This window comes from Phocoena sinus, chromosome 4 (assembly GCF_008692025.1).
Source record: "Phocoena sinus isolate mPhoSin1 chromosome 4, mPhoSin1.pri, whole genome shotgun sequence".
Taxonomy (NCBI): Eukaryota; Metazoa; Chordata; class Mammalia; order Artiodactyla; family Phocoenidae; genus Phocoena; species Phocoena sinus.
Genome location: NC_045766.1, coordinates 102,356,522 through 102,381,070, shown reverse-complemented (window position 1 = coordinate 102,381,070; position 24,549 = coordinate 102,356,522). Strand labels below are relative to the sequence as shown.

Sequence of the window (24,549 nt, the reverse complement as noted above, 5' to 3'; positions counted from 1 at the left end):
TGGGGGTACCTTTCAAATCATACTCAAAGACAGCTGCCTATTTTAACTGTGAAGCCAGTTTTGGCCTGGACTAGATCCACATTTTTAAATATCTAGTTTAATTCTGTTTTTGGAATATATGGCTGCTTATATTGCTTCTAAATTTGCCTTTTTCTCCTTCTAGATAAGGCAGGTCTTTTAAAAATTTGACTTGTGATGTCTATTAACTTTCTAGAGAGCTGTGTAAACTGCATTAAGATGCTTGCTGAAAGGGAATGGTACGTTGCAAGTCTGTTTCTCTGTCACACCTAAGCCTAACAGCAAATGCCTCTCAAATTTATCTTTTTTTTTTTTTTTTTTTTTTTTTTTTTGGGGTACGTGGGCCTCTCACTGTTGTGGCCTCTCCCGTTGCGGAGCACAGGCTCCGGACGCGTAGGTTCAGTGGCCATGGCTCACGGGCCCAGCTGCTCCGCGGCATGTGGGATCTTCCCGGACCGGGGCACAAACCCATGTCCCCTGCATCGGCAGGTAGACTCTCAACCACTGCGTCACTAGGGAAGCCCTCAAATTTATCTTTGTAATAGCAAATGTTTTGCTGAATGTGGGAATGATAAGACCTTCTAAACCAGTGTTGTTCAGTAGAGCTATTGCAATGATGGACATGTTCTATATTGGCTCTGTCCAGTAGGGTGGGCCACCAGCCACATGTGACTTTTGAGCACTTGAAATACAGCTTGAACAACTGAGGAGCTGAATTTTTTTATTTTATTTAAGTTTAATTGATTTAAGTTTTAAAAGCCTCATGTAGTTTGGTGGCCACTGTATTGACCGTGCAGCTGTAAACAAAGTACAGTGGAGTAATATTTGTTGTGAATGCCAATGATGAAGAGAGAATGGAAGAGACAGGCATGAAGTTTGAACTCTTCTCTGTAACCACTGAGTCACTTGGTTCTGTTAATCTTTCATGAGTTCTCTCTTGCCATTCTTCTATTTTTATTTTCATACCTCTCCAAAAAGTGGCTATCACTCTCATTTTCAGTCCGTTCTAGAGACTTTTGCAAAGATGAATCTGAAGAAAGACTACTTAAGTCACCTTAATTATGTTATTGGTCTGCTAAAATTTCTTCCGTGGCTCCTAATTCTCTATCTTCAGAACCCTCTTCATTGTACATTCAGGCTTAAGGGTTTGCTCCAACTACAGTGTTCAACTTGTGCGTGCATCTTGCTTTTACCATTTCTATTACTTAGGTCACTCATCTGACTGTCTAAATCCTACCGAGCTTTAAGGTCTGGGTCCCAGCTCCTAGTTCAAGTCTTGAACCTTAGTGATCTTTTTAATCTTTTACTGTCATTACCTCTCTGGCAGTTATAATTGTATACATCCTGTACCTTCTTCTTTGTGCTGTCATATGCAGAAGTCCAAAGAAACTCAATTATAAATTTATGAGAATATCCTGTATTCTATTCTTATAGAAGAAAATAAAATCTACTCTTTGTATTTGCAAGCTGTCCTTAAAAGTCTCTTTATTGCAATTATAGATTTAATTCAGTTAATTAAAAAAGAAAGGTCCTATACTCTTCATAGCTTCTCCCATTATTTGGTTGTTCTAGACTATTCTCTAAATGTTTAGTTTTTCTTTATAACTCCACAGAGGTTGTAATGGTTCTTGGGGATGGCTGTGGTGTTGAAGGTTGAAATTTTTATTGTTTTAACTTGGGGAGTCAGTGGCCTTAAAGGCAAGAGTTCATTTGTTTATTCTACAGATCCTTATTAAGTACCCGTTATATGGTGGGCATTAGTTTAGGAACTGGGGTTATATCAATAAAAACAAACAAGCAAACAAAAAAAACAGACAGAAATTCCTATCTGCAAGGAGTGTAAATTCTAGTTGGATATTTTATAGTATCTACCTTTCCCCCAAACCAATGTGCTTAGATGTAATGCTTATTGTGTAAGCAAATAATAAACATTCTATTTAGTACTAGAGTATGATGAATAACACATTTATGTCATTTAAGTTGTGAAGTTAAATTAGTGTTATTAATTTAAGGTCTAAAGATTCTTTCTTTTATATCATTTGAAACAGAGTATCCTGAAGATGTAGCACCTACCGTTGGATTTTCCAAAATTGACCTTAGACAAGGAAAGTTTGAAGTCACCATCTTTGACTTGGGAGGTGGAAAAAGAATTCGGGGAATCTGGAAGAATTACTATGCTGAATCTTACGGAGTAATATTTGTTGTGGATTCGAGTGATGAAGAGAGAATGGAAGAGACAAAAGAGACAATGTCAGAAGTGATAAGACATCCTAGGATATCGGGAAAGCCTATATTGGTGTAAGTAATGTTGGTGTCATTGTAAACGTAGAGACAGCAGCATTAAGTCATTAAATAAATTTACCTAAGTTACAAAATACTGAATAAGCTAAATTGTCACACCCTCGTATGATAAAATGTATGTAATTTACTGGGAGTTGTTAATATACCAAGGCCTTATTATAATGCTATCTGTAGAGGTTAAGCACAGAGGCTATGTAATGAAGAAATCTTATAATTAGATCTCCTGGGTTTTCAAATGTAAACTCTTTGTTTTATGTGATCATTTACTTTTGTCAGATTTTGAAAATGGTCTATTAACACGGTTCTAAAATGTTTTTCAATTTATTTTCCTCTTTTAATAACTTATTTATGTTTTGCCTCTGTCCTTTTTTTCTTGAAGAGTATTCTTGTTTGAAAGTTATTTAGATGGTTTATTCTTTTAATGCCATGTTGATTTCTCAGTTCTTACTACTATATTTCCGAACTGAACATGTGATCTGTGCCATTATCAACTTAGTTGTATGCTTAGCATCATTTTGTCCAGCTGCCTAAACATTTAAAAAAAATTAAGTGACAAAGGACTTTTGCACTACCCGCCCTCATAGCATTTCTGCATAGTAAACACCAGATGGTGCTATAACTTTGAGACATAGTAAAGTGAAAGTAGTTTAAATTGCTCTTAAAATTGGAGTAAGTGGAATGTGTGTTTTGCCTTCTTGTCCCTTTTCCCTCGTTCTTGTGTTTCATTACTAACGATTAAAAAAAACCCCAAGCAACCTATCACATGGCTAACTGAGAAATTGTAAGACAGAGTTCCTTAGTGATCCTCAGTAATAAATGAACATTTTTAAATGAGGCAGTTTGGAAGCTCTGATTACAAAAAGTAAAACTTTATTGTATCATTTACTGTTAAGCTTATACTGTTTAATTTTTATACATTTAACTAATTAAAGAAGTTATTTGATATATATATAATTAATTCTCACCTTTATTGAATATGAAATAGATTTTAATAGATATGTATACAAAGAGTAAACTTTGTTGAACCCATAGACTAAATTAGTCTCTATAAATGTTTAAGCATAGAACCAGTGACTTCTAAAGCAAAAAGTATTAATGACTGATGTTCATTTGTAAAATAATTGAGTGTGCTTTTTTTAACCCAATAGTTATTTATTTAATTTATTCTTTTATTCATGTATTCTCTCATGCATTTATTCATTCATACATGTACTAATTCGACAAATATTTATTGAACATCCACTGTGTGCTAGACATTGTTCTGGTGATAGGGATACCTTTGGGAACAAAAACAAAACTCCATGTATGATCTCAGGAACTTACATTCTAGGGGGTGATACACAATAAATGTAATAAATTGTACATTAGGTGATAAGTATATTGAAAACAAAGCAGGTAAAAGAAGATCAGGAATCCTATGGTGGTGGTGGTGACAGGGGCATGTTACTCTCAAAATTAGGATAATCATACTAGGTCATATTGAGAACATGACACTGGAGGTAAGAGAGTCAGTCATGCAGATAGATGTATGTGGCAAAGCCCTGAGGCAGAGGCATGCAGTTTGTGTCTGCAGTGTTTACTGAATAATCCAATGTCAGCAAGATATCTGCTTTCAGTTCTGTCACCTCTCTCAGCTAGTGAATTTCCAGAATTGGAAAAAAAAAAAAAAACAACTCACAACTAGGATGATTGCTCACCATTATAATTTCATAGTCAGTGCGATCTCACAAAGACATGGGAATTAATTAGGGATCAATAATATGTTTATGAAATATGGAATGGTTTGCCGTTTGATGAGTTTTTCTCAAAGGAGTTTTACAACCATAGAATTTTTATTAATAAAGGTAAACTTTTTGAGATGTGTGTGCTTCAGAAATATACAAAATTTACTAAAAAGTAAATATTCTCTTTTTTTTTTTTTTTGGCCACACTGCACGGCCTGTAGGATCCTAGTTCCCCAACCAGAGATCGAACTCACGCCCCCTGCATTGGGAGCGCAGGGTCCCAAGCACTGGACTGTCAGGGAAGTCCCAAAAAGTACATATTCTTAATAAATTTAGAAGATGTAGGAAAGAATGAGGTTAAAAAAAAAATGATTGACCTATCATGCAGAGCCAACCACTGCTATCATTTTGATGAGTTTCCTGTGCATATTTTTGTAAAACATGTAACGTATGCAGTGTTCATATAATACATAAAATTTTCTATCCCACTCTTTTTTCTGTTTATAAATCCATCTTGAATATCCACCCTAGTCCCATATTTGGAAGTTCTCCTGTTTACCTTTTTCTCTCTGACCTACAATTAATTTGTCTTTTTGATGTTACTATCTTAATATCGTTTGAGTCTCTTTATTCCTCTCTATTCCCTTTAATGTTACCTCCTTTCAGCCTTTCTTCACTTCTCCCTTGTGTTACTGATTACTCTCCTAACCAGTCTCCCTGGTACCAGTCTTGCCTATTCTCTAAGCTCTCCTCTACATTGCTAGCAGGAGCCCTTTTCTTTATTTGATATTTTTCAAATTACAAAATTGGTACATGCTTTAATAAGTGAAACAATGCAAGAATAGGTAAAGTACTTGAGAGCTCTGTTTTAAATCCAAATTTGATCATTTTACTTTTCCTCTGCTCAGAGTCCTTCAGGTTGCCTCCATAGCTCCACACAGATAGGAAAGTCTGTGTTTTAACTGAACCTAGCACATAATAGGTATGGCATTGAAAAGTCCATTGGATAGTAAGTGGGAGGGGCGTCCAGTAGAGCCCTAGTAAGCTGAGTGCTAGGGGCTAGTGGGTGTGGAGATGTGGAGGCTACCTGAATTAGGAGGCTGGCTACAGTCCTCCTTGTTGCACATAGCTGCTTCCTTCCTGCCCACGGACATTTGGACCTCTCATCTGCGAAATTCTATAATGGCATCTAATTTCTTCCGATCACCACTTGTCTGTCTGAGCCTAAACTAGTTGATTTAGGACCTACAAAGCCTCTCAGAACTCACTTCAACCCCTTGATAATTTTCTCTTCCCACCCTCTAATAATGAGCAAACAGAGGACAACAACAGACCTCTGAGAAGATTCAGTCATTCAACAGAAGGAAAGAAACCTGAAGAATTATTATCTTGTCTGTAATCATGAAATTACAAATTGGTAGAGCAGGATTCATTCATGCTATGGGAAGCAGGGTAGATGACCACGATAGCAGGTCCTGGACACTCTAGCTCTGCCTGACCTGATTCTGCACAGCAGTCTGACAGCATGTGTCATTGCAAATGAAGCCTCAGTCACATTTCACTTTATGTCACAGATGTGAGGGTTCTCTTGAAAGGTCAGAGTCGTAGATCACTAGGCTTCGGTGTTTTATTAGCTCGGAATTTCTGTTTGGCAGTTCTCTAGTATTTACTGCTTAATCAGCATAATATTCCAGTCAAAATCTCTGAAATAAATGGTGAAAAGGTGAAAAAACATGGGTTTAGAGAGAAGACAGAGAATCTGAAACCTGGATTCTAAAAGTTGTGTATTTGTTTATGACCCTGACAAGTCACTTTACTTCTTTGGACTCAGTGGTTAAATGACTCTTCTTTAATAAAAGTAACTGTAAAATATAGTAATTCTGGGATTGTATTCAGCTGTGTATTATAATGTGGACCTTAGTATAGTCTATGCCAAGAATCCATTTTGGTAGAGAGGTAAAAGTGATTTGTATTCCTTCTAAAGAAAGTAAAAATGGATGCCATGCAAATATTTGGCTCTGTTATCATGCTGAGTTGTTTATTTACCTAGAATAGAAAGTCTTTTTTCTCTCATGTCTACTATAGGTTAACTTGAACCTCTACTCTGATTAATTAAGGTATGAATTATATTACCTACCCTCACATTCCCCCCACCACATACATACTCTTGCTTTAACCATTTATAATTTAATTATTTATTAAAAGCTCTAATACTAGATAGTCTTGACAGATAAAGAAGACCTTTCCAAAAGAAAAAGTAAACAACTTTTGCAGTGGTATAAGTAGCACTGAAATCAGTAGTAATTTCAAAATTTAAGCTCAACATCCACCGTAGAAAATTTCCATTAATAATACAAGGTACTATTTGTTGATTCCTTGTGGAAAGGGCTGAGCTAGGAGGTATTTTAAACATCTTAACCTATTGAAATTTTCAGCAGCCCAAGGTTACACCAATGTTATGTAAGAAGGCACATGGTCTTTCTGCATCTCTTCTTTCTAGTACAGTCTTGAAAGTTGCCCTCAGAGCGATTGTAAATTACCCTTCATTTTTGGTGGTTGAATCTCCTAATCCTTATAACTGAAATAACTCTGGAGATCCATAGGCTAAAATTTCTTCCCAGGATAATAACAATTCTACTTGTGTTAGCATACTTGAACTCTTGGAGTGATGCCACTTTCTCTGTCTGCTTTTTATACTGTCTGCTTTTCTGTGGAGTTATATGACCTAACTTAACTTTTGGTCAGACCTCACAAATTAGATGCTTCACAACAAAAATGTATAGGAGTTTCACTCAGGGAAGAAAACATAATATCTCATATATGATCTGGCTAGATGTTATGAACATTTCAGTAAAAAAAAGTTTGACCTGGAGGTCTTTGCACCGTGGGTGGCTTCCCAAGACCCTCTGAAATCACATACACAATTCTGAGTGCATGTGTATTTTTCTTGGGAGTAGATTCTAGCTCTCATCAAATTCCTAAAGGATTTCATGGCCAAAGAGGTTAAATAAAAACATGGCAGTGAGTTTTTATATTAGGATAAATAATAAGCAGGGTTTTATTATTAATAATTTTTTTTATTGATATCGGACTTTTGTCTCCACCCTCTATATGCCTATTTGACTCACCTTTCTTCTAGACAGTATTACAGGAAACTGTTAGCTTGCAAGTTTCTTTGAGTCATATTCTTTCTTATCAGTGCCCAAGAGAAGTTAATTAGGTTATGGGTTATCCTAATACTGTTCTTAGAATTTGAGTCAGATGGACTTTCATGAGTCAGACCTTTCAATAAGAAATAGGAGAACCTGGGTCCTTTTTAGAATTCTGGAAACCCATAAGTATGAAAGTATGGACTACCTATGTCACTTAATCACTTGATCCTTAGTTGTAGTGGTGGGTCCCTTAATTTACTATTTTTACCATCTGAAACCCCTACTCACTTTATTTATAGGGTCCATTGTCTTAAGATTTCTTTTCTTTCAGCGCAAACTTACCAAGCTGTCATCTTCATCAACTTCATTTAGTTATACTGTTGACTCACCTCTACATTTCCTTACTGAGGGCTTCCTTTTGTCTGTAATGGCATCCAGCTTCACTAACAGCAGCTGTAGTTTACAGTAAAGCTTCTCAGCTGGTTGACTTTCTAGGTAATTTATGCACAAAGAGCCTGTAGAGGTTCCCATCCTTTCCCTCCCCTGTCCCAGCACACTCTATTGTAAAACAAAATAACGAAGAAAAACCTGCCGACAGTGTCATCAGACGGCAAGATGTTATCCAGGGATCACCTGTATCAGCATCAGACCAGACCTGCTGTATTTTTTAGGGTGGGGCCAAGGATGTCTGGCTTTTTCACAGGTTCTCCAGATCTCTCTGCTGCACAGCAGAAATTGAGATCTACTGGTGCAGGGGAAAGCATGGGCTTTGAAGTCAGCCAGGCCTTGAGTAGGTTACTTAATCTTCCCCAGCTTCTATGTCTCCACTTGTAAATAAGGATTTTAATACTTCTGTTGTCCTGTGAATTCTAAAATAATGTATTTAAAGCATCTCATTCAGTGCTTTACTAGTTTTCTGTGCATGCGATGGTGGATATGAATAGTTACTATTGATGATATGCTGTGTCTAGGTAGAGATGAATTAGGAGAGCTAGTTTTAAAGTGGCATATGTGAATTCAAGCTACATGAAGCTTTTGATTACAGAAAATGACATGGCTTAGTGGGTAAGAATAGGAACCCAAGTGCTCAAAATAATTATTGCATACTTTCTGAACCAGTAGATTCCTAATAGAGTGCCTCCGATGCTTAAGAATTTTTTCTTTTAAGGAAAAAATGGCTACTTTTAGTGCCTATTGTGTGTGAATAAACAAAATGTTCAGCAGCTAATTAAATATGTTTATGTTGCTTAGGTTAGGGTGCTTTTGAAATATAACAATGAAAATTGTATGTGATATATTGCTCTGCTATGAATCTTTCTGTGATTAAGTCTTGCTTTAAAAGCAGTATGTTTAGATATAACTGCTACTAGAAAATTACTATTTTCTGAACCCATCTGGATATAATTATGCTAATGAATATTAAATAGTACTCGATATTTTCAGTTTTCATGATAAACAATTTAGGAACAATTATGAACAAGTATCAGTAAGGCACTACATTAAAGGATATAGCACAAGTTTAGAAGGGACAGAAGAAATATCTCTCAACCACCTGATTTAGCTGGGGAGTTTATCACTAGTTTTAAATTTATCTTTTTTTATAATGTTCCTTAAACATTTGAAGCTGACCTGTGGGAAACATCTTTTTCTCCGGTAATGCTTGTAACTGACACAGTAGAAAACTCTTCAATTTCTTTATATTTTATAAATTAAAAATTATTTAATAGTGTTAGGAGACATATATATACATACACATATATAGTCATATTCCTGTTCACATAAGAATTCTCTCATTTTCCCATCACCAAATTTGCTCAGTTATCTGCTTTTATTCCTTTGTCTTCCCTCCTGTAATATGGAAGAAGTGTTTCTGCTCCTGTCCAAGATCCCACCCCTTTCTACTATTGTATTGGGTTGGCCAAAAGGTTCTTTCGGTTTTTTACGTAAGATGGCTCTAGTAGCGCTTATTAGTTGTCTTTAACTTCATTCGAAGCAGTTTTGTTAGATTGTGTGTGACAGCTGTCATATCAGGGTGCATTAAGAAAAAAACTTATGAAAATTGGTGAATTTTTGTGTAGCCATTTTAATATTGAAGACGGAAGGAAAAAAGCAACATTTTCGGCGTATTATGCTTTGTTATTTCAAAAAAAGGTAAAAATGCAACCGAAACGCAAAAAAAGATTTGTGCAGTGTATGGAGAAGGTGCTGTGACTGATTAAATGTGTCAAAAGTGGTTTGCGAAGTTTAGTGCTGGAGATTTCTTGCTGGACGATGCTCCGCTGTTGGGTAGACCAGTTGAAGTTGATAGTGATCAAATCGAGACATTAATTGAGAACAACCAACATTATACCACTTGGGAGACAGCCGACATACTCAAAATATCCAAATAAAGCGTTGAAATCATTTGTACCAACTTGGTTATGTTAATCGCTTTGATGTTTTAGTTCCACGTAAGTTAAGCGAAAAAAACTTTCTTGACCGTATTTCCGCATGTGATTCTCTACTTAAACGTAACGGAAACGTTCCGTTTTTAAAACAAATTGTGACAGGTGGTGAAAAGTGGATACTGTACAATAATGTGGAATGGAAGAGATCGTGGGGCAAGCGAAATGAACCACCACCAACCAAACCAAAGGCTGGTCTTCATCCAAAGAAGGTGATGGTTGTGTATATGGTGGAATTGGAAGGGAGTCTTCTATTATGAGCTCCTTCTGGAAAACCAAATGATTAATTCCAACAAGTGCTGCAGCACTCGACCAAAAATGTCCAGAATTAGTCAACCGAAAACGCATAATTTTCCATCTGGATAATGCAAGACCACATATTTCTTTGATGACCAGGCAAAAACTGTTAGAGCTTGGCTGGGAAGTTCTGATTCATCCGCCATATTCACCAGACATTGCACTTCGGATTTCCATTTATTTAGGTCTTTACAAAATTCTTTCAACGGAAAAAATTTCAATTCCCTGGAAGACTGTAAAAGGTACCTGGAACAATTCTTTGCCCAAAATGATAAAAAGTTTTGGGAAGATGGAATTATGAAGTTGCCTGAAACATGGCAGAAGGTAGTGGAACAAAACGGTGAATATGTTGTTCAATAAATTTCTTGGTAAAAATGGAAAATGTGTCTTTGACTTTTACTTTAAAATGGAAGGAACTTTTTGGCCAACCCAATATGTTATTCCTCCCCTTTCTTATATCGAGTTTCTCTCTCTGGATCATTCCCATCAGCAGAATGTGCTCTTGTGTTTCTTTAAGTATTGTGGAATCCTTTGGCTCTACATCTCTCTTCACATGTTGACTCCTTTTTATAGTATTCTATTCAAAATTCTGGAAAGAATTGTCTGTAGTGGATTCTGTACTTATTTATATCACACTCTTTCCTCAACATGCTCCATTTGTGCTTTCATTCCTACAATTCCTTGAAACTGCTCTTTTTGGAGTCAACAAATTATCTCCATGTTGCCAAATCCATTGTCACTTTGCTGTTCTTATTTTACCTAAAATTGAGTATTTCCTCAACTTTGTTTTCCTTTTAGCACTTTTGCATTACAGCATACTTTTCTTGATTTTCCTCCTACTTCATCGATGGTTCCTTCTTAGTGTTTTTTGTTAACTCCTCTTCTGCTTTAAGTCTAAATTTTAGAATATCCCAGGCTCTTTTCTGGGCTTGCAGTTTTTTGCATCTAGATACTTTTGAGGCCTTAAATACTGTTTATTTACTCAGAGGACCCAAATCTATAGCTTTGACATCTCCCAAGAGTTCCTACTGATATAGCTAATACCTTAGAAACCTCCACTTTGACATTTTATGGTCATCTCAGGTTCTATTGGCCAAAACAGAATTTCTTGATTTCCTTCTCACCCTTAGTGTTGAAACATTCATCTCCTGTCTTTTCCCATCTCAGTAAAAGCTATCATAATCTAATCAGTATCCTGTAGATTCTACATCTTAAATCTATCACATTTTAGTCTAATTTTTTTTTTTCCATCACTACAACTTGGTATACAGTAGTTAAAAACTGGTTCTGCAGTCAGATTGCCTAGGTCCAAATCCCAGTTCTCTGTGTACAGTTTCTGTGACCTGAGTCAGGTTACTTAACCTAGCTGTACTTCAGTGTTCTTGTTGGTAAAATTGTAAAATTATTAGAACAATGCTGGGACATAGCAAGGATTTTTTTTTTTTTTTTAGTCTTGAGTGTTAGTACTGCTTGCTGCCACCATCACCACCTCCACTCCCATCCTAGCTCAAGCCTCCGTCATCTCTTAACTGGGACTATTGCATTAGCCTTCTAATTGTTTTCTATGCTTACATGCTTGTCCTCTACTCACCTGCCCCAAATCCATTCTGACCCGTTCTCCGTACAGTAGACAGGATGATTTTTTCCCAAATATAAATTACATAACATTACTCCCAGGCCCCAAAACAGCTTTGCCTTTATTACACTTGCTGTAAACTTCAGACTTACAGGGCTTTACATCTAGCCCCTGCTGACCTTTCTTAACCTCATCTCTTACCTCACTGCTCTTTTCCCACTATGATACAACTGTACTGCTCATTCTTCTTTGAACGGAGTAAGTTATACCCTCCTCAGGGTCTTTGTACTATTTGTTTCATATGCCTGGAATATGTGCTTCCCTTGTCCTCATCACTCAGATCTTCACTTACATTACCTTTTAGAGAGGCCTATATTTTCCACCCAGCCAAAAGAAGCCACTCTGACAATATCTTATCATCCTTATTTTAAACCTCTGCCAAGAACTTAACATTGTCTAATATTTGTATTTGTTATATGCTTTCTCCACTAGAATGTTAGTTCCCAAACTCTATCCCCATGTGAGTTCAGACTGTGTCCCTAGCCCATAGTCTAGTGCCTGGCTTCACAATAAAGTGATGGAGAAAATTCCAAGCATACCATTGCCTTTTATTTTTTACTTTATTTGCCAACCCTCTTAATCTGTAATACAGTGTCCCGAATGGACCCAAGTTCGGGAAAACAGTGCCTTAACTTAGCTTTTTAGGCCTTAAGCTAAAAGCAGCTCCTAGTTACCAACTAGACTCTTCATTAAGTACATAGTTGGGTTTTCCTAGGATTTGTTGACCACTGAGTTAACTGACCTATCTGAACATAAAAGATTTGATGCAGGGCTTCCCTGGTGGCGCAGTGGTTGAGAGTCCGCCTGCCGATGCAGGGGACACGGGTTCGTGCCCCGGTCCGGGAATATCCCACATGCTGCGGAGCGGCTAGGCCTGTGAGCCATGGCCGCTGAGCCTGTGTGTCCGGAGCCTGTGCTCCGCAGTGGCAGAGGCCACAACAGTGAGAGGCCCGCGTACCGCAAAAAAGGATTTGATGCAGCTTCTAGTTTGATTTGGCTTTAATAGAGCACCACTTGAATTCTTGTTTTATACAATTCTTAACTACCAAAATGTTCTTAAATGAACCTAAAGCATTGTTTAAGTAGTTGTCACTTACTGACATTCATCTTGTTAAGGCATTGGAAGTTACAAAAATATGTAATAGAGCTTGATACCTGTCTAGAAACTTAAGATCACTTACCTCATTTTCAATTGTTAACCCATGAGTTTAAAGCTAATATGCTATTTTTAGTTTAATAAATGAAGACTTGTTTTATGTCACTTGCTTTAGAAATTTCTGTAACTCTAGTGGGTAAGGGCGAAAGGGGAAAATTATAACTTAATAGTGATGAAAGTATGTGAATGGCTCTATGAAATGAAGAAAAATGACACAAGACACTAAATTACGGGACATCCTTCATTCTAAAGCTGGAGAAATTTCTAAAATAGCTTCTTTATTTTGAGCCACAACATGGACAACACCAGCAACACAATACCCTGCAAGGATTTCTTTTTTTGTATTTTACAGCTAGTCCAAATTTTTCTTTAGTAGTGTTAACATACTCTTTTATGCCATTCACTATCATTTCAATATTGTTGATGCTTTCTCCCTGTTCCTCTACTAAAAGAGATATCTGAATGAAAAGGTCCCTTAAATCCTTTATTTGGTTCTCCAAATTAACAAATTCTTTGTGTCTCTGTTCCATCTCTGAGAGTTGTGCTTTAGTGATACTGATTTCTCGAAGTAAGCTTTCATTAAAAACTTCCCATTTTCCTTGATGAAGCATATCATTTACCTCTTCTTCCAGCACTTCTTTTCCAGCAACTTCAAGCTGACGGAAAATAAATGTCCTGCACTTCTCTTGCTTTGCTGCTATTGTGTCATTGTATAGAAACATAGTTTGCTGAAAATGGCGGAACATCGCAGCATGCTGAGATTTAAGTATCCTTGTGACCACTGATGATGGACCGTTTTCATCCTCTGACTTCTTAACTTCTTTTACTAAATCATCCAAACGTCTATTAATGTGTTCTGCTTGGACTTTTATCTCTTTTGTAATGCTAGACTCTCTCTTAAGTAGACTAAACCTTCTCATAGAAGCCACCAGACTTTTCTGTTGCTGCCCAAATTTTTGAACATCATCTGTCAAGTTGTTAATACTCTCCTGTAGTTTTTGTATCTCATGTAGGTGTCTCTCAGCTACAGGCTCTCTTTCATAAATAACAGCTTGCTGCAGAAACACCCCTTGTTCCTCTGCTTCTGTAGTCGACACATCCTTGTCTCTAGAGAGCTCAATTTCCTTTGTTCTTTGCTTTAGTTCTTGAAGTCGGTCTTTCATCTTCCCTGTCCTCCTAAAAGCAAAAATGATTGTGTTGAACAAAGAAAAATTTGGTATTTCCTCCCAGTAGCAGTTGGCTTTACATAGCTATGTCTATCTCTCAGGAAAAATCCTCCTAGTTTTCTGAAAAGATGACTAAAAATTAGAAAAATCAATAAGAATTTCCTCATAAAGATCACTGAAATAGCAAAAGTAATGTAAAATATTTTGTAAATCACTTTGCATAATGCAGTGCTTCTATGAGTCCCATACAGTTGAGTAAAGTAGCTGAGTAAGCAGTGATAGAGAAATAATTGCCCCCAAATAAGTTCTCAGTGTCACGATACTGCCACAGAATAGATTTTTCTTGATTTAGGAAGCTATATCTTAGAATGGAAGATTTGACCATATCTTTTTAGGATTAAAAGGTCACTCTGAATGTGTCCTTATTACTGAAGATACGGTTCCCAGTTAATTTGGTCTATGTAATGTCAAAAAAAAATACTCATTTTGCTATATGTGTGTAGTTCAGCTAAAACCAGTATAGTGACAGGGCAGATTCCATATGAGAGCTTTAAGCAATATAGGTAATGTTGAATTTATCTCAGAATTTCTCAGGCTTCTGGATTGACTAACACATTATTTGACATAGCTTTGTTTTCTTATCCATTGCATATATATAGAATCATATTCTTGGTTTGATCATGCTGATTTCTCATTATTAGCATTCCTTTGCAAAGATATCCAGACTGTGTTAGAAAAAAAATTTTTGTCAATTCATAATAAGTGATATTTTTACAAACATGAGAATATATAAAATCTTATTTGGGGGACACTGATAATATTGACACTTATTGTATGCTGTGTTGGTAGTTATTCATGGAATCAATTTGATGTACATAATTATATAGTGATATACATGAAGTGAATAAAAAGAAATCCTTGTTAATAAAATACTTTCTTTTCACAGCACATCTTGACTTTAGAAAGGCATTTAAAATGCCTTTCATGATATTTCATCCTCTCATGGATGAGAGGAAGCTGTTAGGGAATTACAAGTAGCTCATTGAACCACACATAGTATCAACTAGAGAAAAAGGTCTCTAATGTGACGCTGTTATGCTATGGGATTCAGTTCTTGATATGTTTATGCAAATATTTTTATCAGTTATTTGGGTGTCGTAGAAGGCATACTTATAAAACATGTTGATGGCACAACATTTGGAGAGTTCATTAGTATGTTGAAATACAGAATTGGGATTTGAAAATTAAAATAGAACAGAACACTATACTAAAATAACAAAAACATGTTTAACTGGATAGATGTAAAGTATTGCACCTAGTTGTTTAGAAAACACCTTTACATCTATAAACTGGAAGACCCTTGAGTTCATAGCAGTCTTATAAAAATCACTGGAGATTTTAGTTAATTTTGAGCTTTTAATCAGAACTCTCAGAATAGTTATTATGCTTTCATGAATAATAATGTGATGTCTAGATTGACTAACAAAGATATTTGTTCCACCGACTCTATGCTAGTGAAAGCAAATGGGAGAGGGACTGTGTTAAGTATGAGATGAAAATCCACAAATTGGGAATTTCCAAGCTGTCAAGGAAAGGATGAGATTGGAAGACCATAGTACATGGAGAGCTGTTGAAAGAAATGGAAATATTTGTTCTGAAAAAGAGAAGGTCGAGGGAATATCTACAACTGTTTTCTAAAATGTGTAGATCTGTATATATGAGGGATTAGACTTACCTGGCGTAACTCCAAAGGGCAGTGGGTGGAAATTACATGGAGTGAGGTTCGGTTTAGTATAAAGAAGACTTTTCACACAAGTAGAGCTGTCTGAAGATGGAATGAACTGTTTCATGAGATAAAAACCTTGCCATCACTAGAGATCTTCAAGATGTTCTTGAATGATGACCCAGTCGAGGATACTGTAGAAATGATACCTGTATTACATAAAAAGTTAAATGAATATCCTGATAATATTCCTTTGGTTTTAAAGAACTGACATTCTGTCAAATAATTTTTGAAGCTTACTGTGTGCAAAGTTTTAAATGCTATAGTGTGTATTCAGTAATACCTGTCCTTGAGTAATTAATATCTGAGGGGAGATGGACAATACACAATTAAAAAGATAAATGAGATAATTTTAGATCTTGATAGATCAGTTAGGCAAGGCCTCTCTAAGGAGCTATTTGAGTGTAGACCTAAATGTTGAGAAGATGAAGAGCCAAGAAAGTGCATCCTGAGTATTGGAGATGGGGTGCCAGGGCAGTGAATAGGACTGGTATGTTTTAAGAACAAAATTAATGCTTATATAGATAGAAATTAATATGGGCAGTAACACTGGAGGAGTGAAGTCAGGACGGTAGGTGGGGATCAGATCACAAAGACCCTTGTGGGTCAAAGTAAGGAATTTAGATTTTATTCTAGATGCAGTGGCGGACAGTGAAAGGATAAATAGGGTATTGACATAAGATTTATGTTTTTAAAAGATCACAGTATAGAGAATAGTTTCCTGATAACCTCCAGGAGAGATCTGGATGGAAACTAGATGGAATAAATGGGAACCATCTGGGATATATTTTGCAGGTAGAAGCAACAGGACTTATTGGTGATTTAAACCCTTCAGTAGCACTTAACCACCATTACTTCTTGAAACGCTTTTAAGTGTTTCTCCTGGCTTTCCTCTTGCCTCTTTGGCTCCTCCTTCATCATTTTCTCCTCCCTGGTTTCTTCTCGTCTTTCCTACTGCTGAATACTGGAATACTTCCACACACAGTCCTCTTTTTATCCACTGTTGTTTTCCAGTCTCACAGTGTTAAATGCCGTCCGTTAGCTGATGACTCAAAGTTATACCTCAAGTCTAGACTGTTCTCATAACACTTGTCTGCTCAACAGCTCCATTTGAATGTCTGTGTCTAAAATAATTTCCTGATCTTCCAACTCCCAAGCTGCTGCTCCATCTCAGTAAGTGGCACCTCTTCCAGTCTCTTCTTCCAGTCTTCTTTCAAGTCACCCTACCAAAAACTTTGGAGTCATTCTGGACTACGTGACTACTCTGTTTTGTGTCCCCCTCCCCCCCCCACACCCTTATATTCAAACTAACAGGGAATCTTGTCAATCCCTTTTTCAGGGTACATCAGGAACCACCTCCCTGGTTCAAGTCACCATCCTTTCTCACCTGGATTATTGCAGTAGTCTCCTACATGGTCTCCTTGTTTCTTCCTTTGTATCCCCGTCTCCTCTGGTCTTAACACAGAAACAAGAGTTAAATGTAAGTCAGATCATGTCATTCCTGTGCCTAAAGCCCTCCTTTAGTGTGATCTCTCAGAGGAAAAGCCAGAGCCTACAAGGTCCAATATGACTTCTCCACCTCTCCTTTTGCCCTTCTGACCATACCTCCTGCAACTCCCCCTCCCTCTGCCTCAATCACACTGTGCTCCTGGTTATTCCTCACACAAACCTGGCAGGATCCTGCCTTAGGGCTTTGGCACTTGCTGTCTTCTCTGTTTGGAATGCTCTTCCCCATGTAGTGCTGTCTTATTTCCCCAACTTCTTTAAATCTTACTGAGATGACACCCTCTCAGTAAGGCTGTCCTTGGTCACCCTATCTAGAACTGCAACCACCCTTCCCAGCTTTAGTTTTTTTCCTAGCACTTTTCACTATGTTTTACTTATTTATCTTACTTTATTGTCTGCTCTCTTCCCCAAATACAAGCTCCATGAGGGCAAGGATCTTTATTCATTCTGGTATTCCCAGCACCTTCACCAGTCTTATTTATTCAAGTTCTGATATTGAGCTCTTTATAGTTCATATTTTCCTGAGTTCTTAATATGTGACAGGCACTGTTCTAAGTGTGTTGTATGTTCTTTTAAGAACTCTGAATTAAGTATTACCATGGTCTCCATTTTACAGATGATGACATTAAGACCTGATCTTAAGTAACTTACCAAGATATCAGCTCGTGGTAGAGTTGGGATTCAAATTCAGGCAGTCTAGTTTGAAGGACTCACTCTTTACTGTGCTATAAAGCCTTCTTCAATGGTATCAGATGCTCTATAGAGACCAGTTCAGATAAGTTCTGAGAAGAGGCAATTAGGTAGTGAAGTGGCTGGGAAAGAAGCCAGATCACAAGGGATACTAAGACCTTGAAATCTGTTTTTGATGGAAAAAGTCTTTTATATATATTAACAGTTTACTCAGAGACATTTGCTGTGTACCTGTATTGCTGAGCATTTTAAGTACTGGTTGGAAACATTTAACAGCAAGTTTTTGTTGCCTGTAATGCACTTACAGTTTTCTGCTGTTTATTTTAAATTATCTAAATATGTAATTCAAATAGCTTGCAGTCTTTTATTTTACCACTGATTTGCTATATTAAAAGTAAAAAGCTTCAGTCTGTACAATTTATGCAAATAAGAGACTTCTAAGTAGGGAAAGGATTTCATTCCCTCTGTCTCCCCACCTTTCCATTGTCTGTATTCTACCTTACTTGCAAAGAATAATTTCTTTACCTTAGGAACACAACTAACCAGATCCAGTGGTTTACTAAAATCTGTGGGAAAAAATAATAAGCTATAATATTAAACCTGGAAAATTTGTGAAAAGATTAGTCAAGGAGGACTATGAGAAGGTGGCAATATAGATTGCAAACTTTGGGTGTTAGGAAATTAGATCAATATAAAACACTAATATATTGATCCATGTGTTGGGCATACCTTCTAGGAAAGTATTGACATTTACTGGCCTTTGTCCTTACAAGTAGGAAATAAGCAAAGTAGAGAAAATATAATACCATGTGAGCATACTATTTTTTTTAATAAACTTATTTTATTTATTTTTATTTTTGGCTGTGTTGGGTCTTCGTCGCTGCACGCAGGTTTTCTCTAGTTGCGGCGAGCGGGGGCTACTCTTCGCTTCGGTGCACGGGCTTCTCGTTGCGGTGGCTTCTCTTGTTGCGGAGCGCAGGCTCTAGGGCGCAGGCTCAGTAGTTGTGGCACGCGGGCTTAGTTGCTCTGGGGCATATGGGATCTTTCTGAACCAGGCCTCGAACCTGTGTCCCCTGCATTGGCAGGCAGATTCTTAACCACTGTGCCACCAGGGAAGTCCTAGCTTACTATTTTTTTAAGTCCTTTATTAAAGTGAAAACAAAGTGGTTTTAATTGAGAAAGATTTCAGTACTAGAGCAACCAATTAAACGTGCAGAAAGTTTGATATCATTTTTTATATTTTTCCCACCTTTTAAATTATAATAAACAGATGAATTTATATGTATATATAATTTCATGTAATTAAGTTATTTATAATTAGTTAATTGTAATTAACCTAATATAATCCTTAACATAAAAATTCAGATTTTAAGAGATAACTTGTAAATATTTTTAGCTTTATAAACTAATTTAGGTTGGGATTTCTTGTGAGTTTTAAATATTCAGTTTATGAAAAATTCCGCTTGGTCCCATTTTAATCAGTCAAGATATGCTTGGTTATGTCACAGTAATGTCCAGTCACCAAATCTTGATGGATTACAACCACAGAGATGTATTTTTCATTCACATTTCATGTCCATGTTGGGTTAGCAGGGGCTACTGTTTCCCATCTTGTTTTCTCAGAGACCTAAGCTCCACCTTTCTGAATGTGGTAGGCTGGTAGGGCAGTTGGAAGTACTGGAGAGTCTCTCATAGACATTAAAATGCTGTAGCCTGAAATGATGCGTGTCACTTTCCTTTGTGACTCCTCGACCAACTGAAAGAGGATGGTAGTGATATGTAGTCCTCACCTGTTCTCCAAAGGAGAGGTGAACCTGGTTTCTTCCACATCTATTGAATATTATAATTTGATTCCAAAAATAATCCTTAGTGGTTAACTAATCAATTTCTCATTTTTCTTATGGGGAAATTGAAAATCAGAAAAGTTAAGTGTTTTACCCAGAGCTTGCTAGTAGTAGTACTGGTATAATAATGCAAACTTCCTGGCTGCTAGACCAGTGCTTTTTTCATTATAAGATGTATAATATAAATTTCCTAGAATGTATATGTTATGTAAAGCTGGGATCATCTGTATGCTCTTTTGTATTCAGTATTTTATAAATATTTGATGATTATGCTAGAACAGATTTTTAAAAACACCTACAAACATTGGGAAGTGATTGTAGAAACTTTTTTTTCATGTGATAACTTTGAGAAGGCAGAATTACCACCCATGATTTATTATATGCCTCTGATAAAGACTAATCTTTCTAGTATAGAGGGAAGTAATTACTAAAGTCAGTTAGCCTAATGATTTATCTTGAATAGCTCCATACTGTTCTTTGTTTGGTTTAGTGTTTATCACTTCCTTATCTGTATGCTCCCTCTGGTATTACCATATTGATGCTGAAAATAAATTCCTCCAAAACTGTTTAAAACGGATGTCATGTTGCTTTTGATATAGCCATAAGCTTTTTCTTTTCTTTCCTTCCTTCCTTCCTTCCCTCCTTCCCTCCTTCCCTCCTCCCCCCCTACATGATTTGAACAAAGCCTTTTCTTTTAAAAATGTTTTTAATGTGATTATTTTCATCATTAATACAGATACACAGTTTAAGAAGTCAGACCACTTCAAGGTTTATAAAGATATACAGCTGACCCCTGCCTGCCCCACCACATTCTATTTCCAGTTCCTCATTCCCAAAGGCAGTCATTTTCAACTACTTAGCTATATGTTGCTTTTAAACTCCCTATTTCTTGATAATTTGCTTATGTAGATGTTTACACTTTTTTCAGTTTTAAATAATCTTTGCTATGAAAGATATGAATTTAACTTTTTTTTTTTTTTGGCTGCACCACACAGCTTGCAGGACAGTTCCCTGACCAGGGGTTGAACCTGCGCCTTGGCAGTGTAAGTGCGGAGTCCTAACCACGGACCACCAGGGAATTCTTGGATTTAACTTTCTCTTACACCCCCATCCTTCCCTCAAATTTTTCCTCTCAATGTAATTATATCACAGTTTTTGTTATAGTCAATATTATGTGTTTACGTTATTAGGACTACCCAAATACTATATTTACCAGAATCACATATTATATATACCAGAATCACCCCAGAATCATATTATATATACCAGAATCACTAGGGTTATATTTCCTTTCTCAGAATAATTTTTTTCACTGTATCTAGGCTTTTTCAGTGGATAGAGCTAGGAGATGTATATTTTTATTTTAAGAAAGCTTTTCACTGAAGTATTTACGCATATACAGAAAGTGCCCAAAACATAAATGTATAATTTGATGATTTTTCACAAAGCGAACAGACCCATGTAACCACTACACAGATCAAGAACCTTGTAACTTTTAAATTTTTCTTGAAATTATTAATTACCTAAGTTTTTCAGTTGCCTCATTTTGTACATATGCATCACTAATTCATTCTAAAACTCTTCATTTGAACTGAAAATATTCTCTTAATGTATATATAGCAGGTATTCTTTTCTGTTTCATTTTATTGTTTTATCTTTTGCGGCTTCTTTCTTGGAACCCTGATTACCACACAGCTGTTGTCTTGACCTGATTACCACACAGCTGTTGTGTTGGAATTTTTCTCTCCTTCTGTGTATTTTCTCCTCGTTCCTTTCCTCATCTCTATTTTTGGTTTATCCCCTTGATTTGAGGGCATACCATAGCTTCCTTTTAAAACATAGGCGTGGTGATAACTTGCATTTCTGAAAATGTTTTTATTCTGTCCTTACACCTGAATGATATATTTGCTGCAGATGTAATTCTTACTTGGAAATTGTGTTCCCTTAGAATTTTGAAACTTTTGCTGTGTTTTCTTTTAAGTTTCTTTGTTACCCTTGAGAAATCTGCCATCTGATTCCTGATATTTTGTATAAGATGTGGGGTTTTTTGTTTGTTTTTAATTTCCTTCCATGAAATTCTTTGCCTTTTCTCTTTATTCCTCATGTTTTGAAATTTTGCAATAACATGACCTAGGAACGTATTTTTGCATGTATTTGCTAGATGTTTATTGGCTCTTTCCAATTTGGAAATTCATGTACTTATGGTTTCTTTTGGAGGGGATCCTAACTTTTAAAAGAACTTCATCTTCTCCACTTTCTTTGTATTGTGTTCTTTGAAATTGCCCTTATTTGGATGTTGACTTTATTAACTATTCCTCTAATTTTCTTAGTATCTGAAAAGTAGAGTGACTTGCCTGAGGTCACACAACTAAAAAGTAGCAGAGCCTACATTCAGATGTACATCTACTTGCCTGCAGATCTGTTATTTTTCTTTATTTCATAGTGAATAGATATAGATTATCCTAGTGAAATATGCTACAAATGAAGTTGATCTGTATCAAATATTGTATTATGTTGTTAATATAAATGCTATGTTTAAAAGAAAAAAGTTCTTCCAGTAGGTAATATAGCATATTAGATCTAAAATAATTATATTAGCAGCTGTATTAGGATTTTTCATACAATCAGACCAAATTAAGCACGCTACAATTTAGAAAAAGAAAAAGTATTAGTTCAGGGACTTCCCTGGCACTTCCATTGCAGGAGGCATGGGTTCAATCCCTGGTCAGGGAACTAAGATCCCGCTGGCCGTGTGGCGCCCACCCCCCCCCAAAAAAAAAAAAAAAAGAAAAATGATTGGTTCTGATCCCACACACCTATGTCACGGAAAATCTAAAAAAATTTGAGTCCTATCCTTGGCACCATGTAGAGATAGGGATTCTTGTATTTTCTTCTGCTGTATGTCATAGTCATAGAATGAGATAAGACAAGAAGTGAGGTACACTGCATTCCTATTTATGTACACAGGTTTCTGTTTCCTATTCATATACTAACCTGTTACTATGAATTCTTACAACTATAATGTATATAGCAGATATGATGTTTGTTGTACTATTTTTTTTTAATTGACTTGTGTTCCTCATAATATGGGAAAAGAAAAGAGTGATAGTATTGGAGGCCTAGCTGAGAAATGAGGGAGGTATCAAAACCAAACAGATTTTGATTTTTTTACTCATGAGATTTAAGTGTTATCTAATGCTAAGTAGCCTGACAATTTTTAAATTTCACAGTTCTCAAGAACTACAGTGTCTTTTACTTTCTCTTTGGTTGCATGGCTTGGAAGAAATCCCAAAACAACCCTCTCTAATATACTTATGGCTAGTTAGGTCTTTCTTTTTTTCATTTTAATTACATATAAATGAACAATGTCATCAAAAGCCTTTTTCTGAAGCATCATATTTTAACATTTTTTAAAGAAATAGAATATTTCAAAATTGATATTGTAGCACAGTATACTTTTGCAAAGTGCTTTTGAGAAGGTAAATTTTACTGTCACTGATTTTGGAAATGAAGATATTTGACTCTCCCTTCTAAAGGTGGTCTTATCCTGGATTTCTGTGTTCTTGGGATAACAGATTCCTGAAGGAATACCACCTTTCATATTTGAATAAAAGATACTTTAAAGAACTCTTTAAAATATATTGATATGTATTTTATATTCATTAATCTTAATAAATTTAGTAGCAAAAAGAAAGTAAATATTCTGAATCTTTTTTTTCTATAGATCTCTATATGTTAACTGATATTAAAGGAAAAACAGATTTCCTTTCAGTGCTGTATATCATAGCATGCATGTTATAGTTAATGATGTTTATATAAAATCAGCTGTAAAGTTTATACTGTGTTCATCTTGGTGTATGTCTTCATTTATTTCTTTTGAACGTTTAAAATATATTTATGTTCAAGATCCTTTTACATTATTAGGTTATTTCTGGTTTCTTAGAAATAATTCCTTTTGTTTATTGTGGCCACCAATTGTTTTTCTTGGTGATGGGCAAGTGTATCTAGTAAACTTTGTCAGCAGATTACCTTCAGTGGGGAATTACATTATACAAGAATGTCCTGAGTGCCCTGCATTATGGATGCATTCTTAACCGCGTTTTTGTGGTTGTCACTACTAGGGCCCCATGGAGTTTGCCCATCATAGCCCAGGTAGTATAAATACAGTTTCCCTCTATATCTGTGGGGAATTGGTTCCAGGACCCCCACAGAGACCAAAATCCACGGATGCTTAGGTCTCATATAAAATGGTGCAGTATTTGCATATAACTTATGTACATCCTCCTGTATATTTTTATGTACTTTAAAAGCATACTTTAAATCATCTCTAGATTACATATAATACCTAATACAATGTACATGGTATATAAATGGTTGTAAATAAAATGTAAATGCTATCTAAATAGTGGCTGGTACATAGAAATTTCAAGTTTTGCTTTTTGGAACTTTCTGGGTTTTTTCCTGAGTATTTTCCATCTGAGGTTGGTTGAATCAATGCATGTGGAACCTGCAGGTACAGAGGGCTGACTGTATGGGCCTGATTTTTCTCTAGTGATTTCTATAGCCCAGGTAGTATAAATAAGGGCCTGATTTTTCTGTAGTGATTTTGTAGCCTGAGTGAATCCCTCACTCCCTGCTGTACTCCTGGACAAGCCAACAGAGATTTTCCTGTGTCTGTATACAGGCTGTTCTTTTTCTGGTCCACTATTTCATATAGGAAACACAGTTTTAGTTCCCTATTATGAACAAACTCTAAACCCGAGCCTCTAAGATAAAAGTGTTTTCTTCTTGTAGCGCATGGAGTTAGCTTTAATTCCTACTCTCTACCTTGG

The 24,549-nt window shown here is 36.2% G+C and overlaps 2 protein-coding genes across 7 annotated transcripts in view; one reads left to right on the top strand and one right to left on the bottom strand.

Annotated features, from left to right (window-relative positions):
- Nucleotides 1–24,549, top strand: part of ARL13B (ADP ribosylation factor like GTPase 13B) — a 74,119-nt gene that overhangs the window by 20,129 nt on the left and 29,441 nt on the right. For all 4 annotated transcript variants that reach the window (XM_032630056.1, XM_032630057.1, XM_032630059.1 and 1 more), the window contains one exon: nucleotides 2,067–2,316. In XM_032630056.1, coding sequence (XP_032485947.1) covers nucleotides 2,067–2,316 — 250 coding nt within the window. The remainder of the gene's footprint in view (nucleotides 1–2,066; nucleotides 2,317–24,549) is intronic.
- Nucleotides 12,973–24,021, bottom strand: STX19 (syntaxin 19). 3 transcript variants are annotated; one of them, XM_032630060.1, is made up of 3 exons: nucleotides 17,065–24,021; nucleotides 15,630–15,826; nucleotides 12,973–13,904 (listed from the first exon to the last, which is right to left on the bottom strand). In XM_032630060.1, the coding sequence occupies exon 3, from the start codon at nucleotides 13,889–13,891 to the stop codon at nucleotides 13,007–13,009; it is 885 nt and encodes a 294-aa protein (XP_032485951.1). In that variant the 5' UTR covers nucleotides 13,892–13,904; nucleotides 15,630–15,826; nucleotides 17,065–24,021; the 3' UTR covers nucleotides 12,973–13,006. The 3 variants fall into 3 exon arrangements, with proteins under 3 accessions (XP_032485951.1, XP_032485953.1, XP_032485952.1); XM_032630062.1 differs by having other exon boundaries at nucleotides 15,630–15,811; XM_032630061.1 differs by lacking the exon at nucleotides 17,065–24,021 and having other exon boundaries at nucleotides 15,630–16,841.